Source organism: Gadus chalcogrammus, chromosome 13 (assembly GCF_026213295.1).
Source record: "Gadus chalcogrammus isolate NIFS_2021 chromosome 13, NIFS_Gcha_1.0, whole genome shotgun sequence".
Taxonomy (NCBI): domain Eukaryota; kingdom Metazoa; phylum Chordata; class Actinopteri; order Gadiformes; family Gadidae; genus Gadus; species Gadus chalcogrammus.
The window spans coordinates 21,380,107-21,384,844 of NC_079424.1; the positions used below are offsets into that span (position 1 = coordinate 21,380,107).

General features: G+C 41.6%; 1 protein-coding gene and 1 non-coding gene across 2 annotated transcripts in view; both read right to left on the reverse strand.

The window, feature by feature from the left end:
* Nucleotides 1–4,179, reverse strand: part of cfap100 (cilia and flagella associated protein 100) — a 23,597-nt gene extending 19,418 nt beyond the window's left edge. Inside the window, exon 1 of the mRNA XM_056605300.1 lies at nucleotides 4,084–4,179. Within this exon, the coding sequence (XP_056461275.1) occupies nucleotides 4,084–4,179 (96 nt within the window). The remainder of the gene's footprint in view (nucleotides 1–4,083) is intronic.
* On the reverse strand, nucleotides 403–521 carry LOC130402762 (5S ribosomal RNA). Its single transcript, XR_008904031.1, has one exon. It is a non-coding gene; the product is annotated as a 5S ribosomal RNA (ribosomal RNA).
* Nucleotides 4,180–4,738: the final 559 nt, after the last annotated feature.

Below are 4,738 nucleotides of genomic sequence, written 5' to 3' on the forward strand. Positions count from 1 at the left end.
CATATTAGCTTTTATACCGGAGAGGACGTAAGGAGTGAGAGCGCTGCCGTGGCCAGAGACGGGACTTGTACAGAAACAATGATTAGATCCATAATGAATGAATGAATACGTTATTCCAGACTCAGGGTTACATATTTGAACGCAATGCATTACACTGCTTGGGCGTCATCGTTTGCGTGATCTTTTGAAGAAACGTAGCGTTGCAAACCTGGGATGGACTAAGGTGGACCGCCGTCATTGCAGCTCTCTGCTACGTCACTACACTGTCCACATGTTTCACAAATAGAGTTTGAGGAGACGTCGTCAGATTCTGTATATTGCTTAAATTCTCCAAAAGTGGGCGCTAAAGATCAGCGCACGGTAGGCCATTGCATCCAATGAGCTCGAGTTGAAAAAGTATAATGCTTACAGCACCTGGTATTCCCAGGCGGTCACCCATCCAAGTACTAACCAGGCCCGACCCTGCTTAGCTTCCGATATCAGACGAGATCTGGCGTGCCTAAGGTGGTATGGCCGTAAGCAATTATAGGGTTGACCATATTAGCTTTTATACAGGAGGAGGACGTAAGGAGTGAGAGCGCTGCCGTGGCCAGACGGACTTGTACAGAAACAATGATTAGATCCATAATGAATGAATGAATACATTATTCCAGACTCAGAGTTACATATTTGAACGCAATGCATTACACTGCTTGGGCGTCATCGTTTGCGTGATCTTTTGAAGAAACGTAGCGTTGCAAACCTGGGATGGACTAAGGTGGACCGCCGTCATTGCAGCTCTCTGCTGCTCCCTGCTAGCAGCGTCACTACACTGTCCACATGTTTCACAAATAGAGTTTGAGGAGACGTCGTCAGAGTCTGTATGTTGCTTAAATTCTCCAAAACAGTGGGCGCTAAAGATCAGCGCACGGTAGGCCATTGCATCCAATGAGCTCGAGTTGAAAAAGTATATGCTTACAGCACCTGGTATTCCCAGGTGGTCACCCATCCAAGTACTAACCAGGCCCGACCCTGCATAGCTTACGAGATCAGATGAGATCGGGCGTGCCTTTTTTTTTTTTTTTTTTTTTTATCTTTTTTTATTATTTTCCAGTTCACACATTTTCAGCAACCGATAACAGAGTATTATTTACATACATCATCTCTGGGAAACTCTGGGAAAAACTTTAACAAACCCAACTTAATCTCCTTCCCTTATCCTCCCCACATCAATTAATCCCAATGAAGGCAGGACAAATGTTGCGCCAAATCAAAAAATACAGCTCAATCTGCATGACCCGGTCTTTTCACCAGTTAAACACAATCTCCCCTCCCTCCCCTTCAGAGACTAATTTACTCCCACTCAAAATAAATTTTCCGCCTTGTCTCCTCCATACTTATACATTAAGTTCACATCTCTTTCATTATTGATTTAAACAACATTTTTATTTTCACTTTCCGCCCCTCAAAGTGTGCGTAGTTCCTCCTGCAGACGACCGCGAGTCTGGCATGGCTCAAAACAAATTCATTAGACAAAAATTAACGTCTATTCTTTTTTCAAACGTACCAAACAAAAACAATGTCCTCCACCCTCCCTCCAAGTCCAAATCAGCAGCCCAGTTTTCTTTCAACAGTTCTTTCAAAAACTCAAAGAAATCAACTAACTCCCCACAGTCCAAAAAATAATGTAAAAAGCTCTCATGACCACTTTTGCAAACATCACACATCACATTTACATCATTATTAATCTTATTTAGCACCACGTTTGTATAAATCCTATTGTGTCTGATCAAGAAATCGTTGTTCTCACACTCTATACTATTATACCTTATCCCCATATTTGACCATATTTTCTTTACATTCATACCCACAAACACTCTGCTCCACACTTTCTCAGCTGCCGGCTCCTTCATCACATCCACTATCAACCATCTGTATACTTTCTTCACACTCATTCTCCAATTTTAGTCTTTTTCCCATTCTCCATCACATATAGCTCAGGCATACTTGTTTTCTCCCTTCACCACACATTCACTTTGGATGATCCTGGCCCACTCTAAGGGTATACTGGTTTTAATCTTTTCATATATTTTATTTATTTTCTCTCTATTATCCATCCCCTCCACCTCGCATACCTGATCATAAATGCAATTGTTTCTCAAGAATCCTGGGATGACCTCATAAATGATGTCCTTTATTTGTCTAATCCCTCCTTCTATGAATTTGGGCTCATATAATGTTTTGCCATTGTGTTTAATTTTTTCGTTTAAAAACAGGGGCAGTTTTACCAACGGTTGTATCCTCTCGCATTCATATTGCATCTTAGGTAGGAATTTCCTCCAGGCTTCAAAGACCTCCCTATAAAATTCTGGTATGGTTATCGTCATTGACTGTTTTAGGCCCATGTACCACACATACTGTCCTATGCCACCCACATCATTCATATATTTCTCCATAAAATCCTTCCACCCATATTTATATCCTCCCACAATATATTTCTTCACCGTTTTAATCCTTAATGCTGTCTTTTTTGTTTCTATATGTAATAAATTCAGCCCTCCTTCACACCTTTTTCCCACCAGTGTCCCATGTGCAATCTTAACTCCCTTCCCCTCCCATATAAAATCACACCAATTTTGTTAAGGTCGTTCTTAACCCATATTGGCATTTCTAATACAGACAACACATACACATAGCCTGATAGTAGCAAACTATTAACCACTGTAACCTTTCCCTTTAACCTGAGCTTCCTTGCCTTCCACCTCCCACATACAGTTTTTATTTTGTTGATAACTCCTGTCCATGTTGTCTCAGTTGCCTCTTTAGTTTCAACACCTAAATATATGCCCAACACTTTAATATACCTATCCTGCACCCTTAAACCTACTCCCTCTCTCTCTATGTTACCTATATACATTATTTCGGATTTTTCTTTATTTATTCTCGCGCCCGACGCTCTCCATATATCTCTGCCAATTCTAGCACCCTTTTCACACTGTTCCCATCCCTCACCGTTATTGTTGTGTCGTCTGCATATTGATTTATTGTATGTATGCTCCCAGATGGTAGTTGTATGCCCTGAACTCTTGCGTCGTTTTTAATTAGTAAGGCCAGGGGCTCTGCTGAAATGGCATAGAGCAACGCCGATAGGGGACATCCCTGCCTTATCGATCTCCCAAGACAAAATCTGTCAGTCAGCACTCCATTTACTTTGACACAGCTCCTTGCACCCTCGTACAACCTCCTGACCCACCCCACTAATCTCTCTCCAAATCCAAATCTCACCAGTAATCTAAATAAAAACTCATGCTCCACCCTATCAAATGCTTTATTCCAATCTATAGCTAACACTATTCCCCCTGCCCCGTCTCTCTTCATGAATTCTATTGTATCCCTAACTGTCGCTATTGTGTCAGCTATATCCCTACCTGGTATACTGTAACTTTGAGATGTTTTAATTATATTCCCTATCACTCGTTTTATTCTGTTAGCCAACACCTTGGCCAGAATTTTGTAATCTACATTTAGCAGACTTATAGGCCTATAATTCTTCAAGTCTAGTTTACTTCCTTTCTTCTTAAAAACTAAGGTAATCACACCTTCTACCATCCTACCCTGCACTATCCCTGTTTTCTCAGTCTCCCTGAATACCTCTACTAAAATTGATGCCATCTGCTCCTTATATACTTTATAAAATTCAATCCCTATCCCATCACTCCCAGGACTCTTCCCGCTTTTCAGCCCCTCTATCGCCTCCATCACCTCCATCCTACTTATCTCTCTGTCACACCATTCACTATCGTCCACACTCAGCTTGCTTTCTACACTATCCAGTACCTCCACTATACTGTCCTCCTCTAATCCACCCCTCTGATATAACTCCCCATAAAACTCTTGCACCCTCTCCAGTATGGCCACATAGTCTGCTACTACCTCCCCCTCCTTTTTCCTGATTTCATGTATATATGTCCTGCTTTGTTTGCTTTTTTCTAGGCCAAGAAAATACGCTGTGCACCTTTCTCCCTCCAGCGCATATTTAGCTTTGCTCCGTAAAATTGCTCCTCTACATTTCTCTGCCTCATATCTCTGAAGTTCCATCTTTACCTCTATATAATTCTCCATGCTGTAACCTTCTTCATTCTCTGCTTTACTCAGCTCTACCCTCAGTCTTTCCCTCAACTCCTTCTCATTCTTCATCATTTTCACTTTTCTTTTCTTACTGTACCAAATGCTTATTGATTTAATCTTATTCTTCACTTTCTCCCATATCTCCCCAATCTAAACAAATCTAGCTCCTCTTTCAGCTGCTATTGGTGACTTTTGGCGACTTTTTGAGGTGAAAGCACTAGCCTTGACCAGAGTGACGATGACTCACTGGTTCTGTGAGCTAGGACAGTCTGTCTGTGTCTGGAGGGAGGTCTGGAGTAGGTCTAACTCTGCCATTTAGATTGTTAATATATATTGTATATTGTGTGGCGGCAGTAGCACAGGTGGTAGAGCGGGTTGGCTAGTAACCTGAAGGTTGTTGGTTCGATCCCCAGCTTCACCAAGCAGAGTATCGAGGTTTCTTTGACAAAGCACCTAACCCTGACTGATGTCGCGATGTGATGTCGAATCCAGACAGAAGCGCCCCAAGGCCATGAAGCGGCGAGAGCCGAGTGGGAAAAAATGATGTATACAAAATATGTTATGTTTAAATGAGAAACAATTGTTTGATTAAATTGTAATCTTTTTGATTGGATAAAACAAATTATTTCTG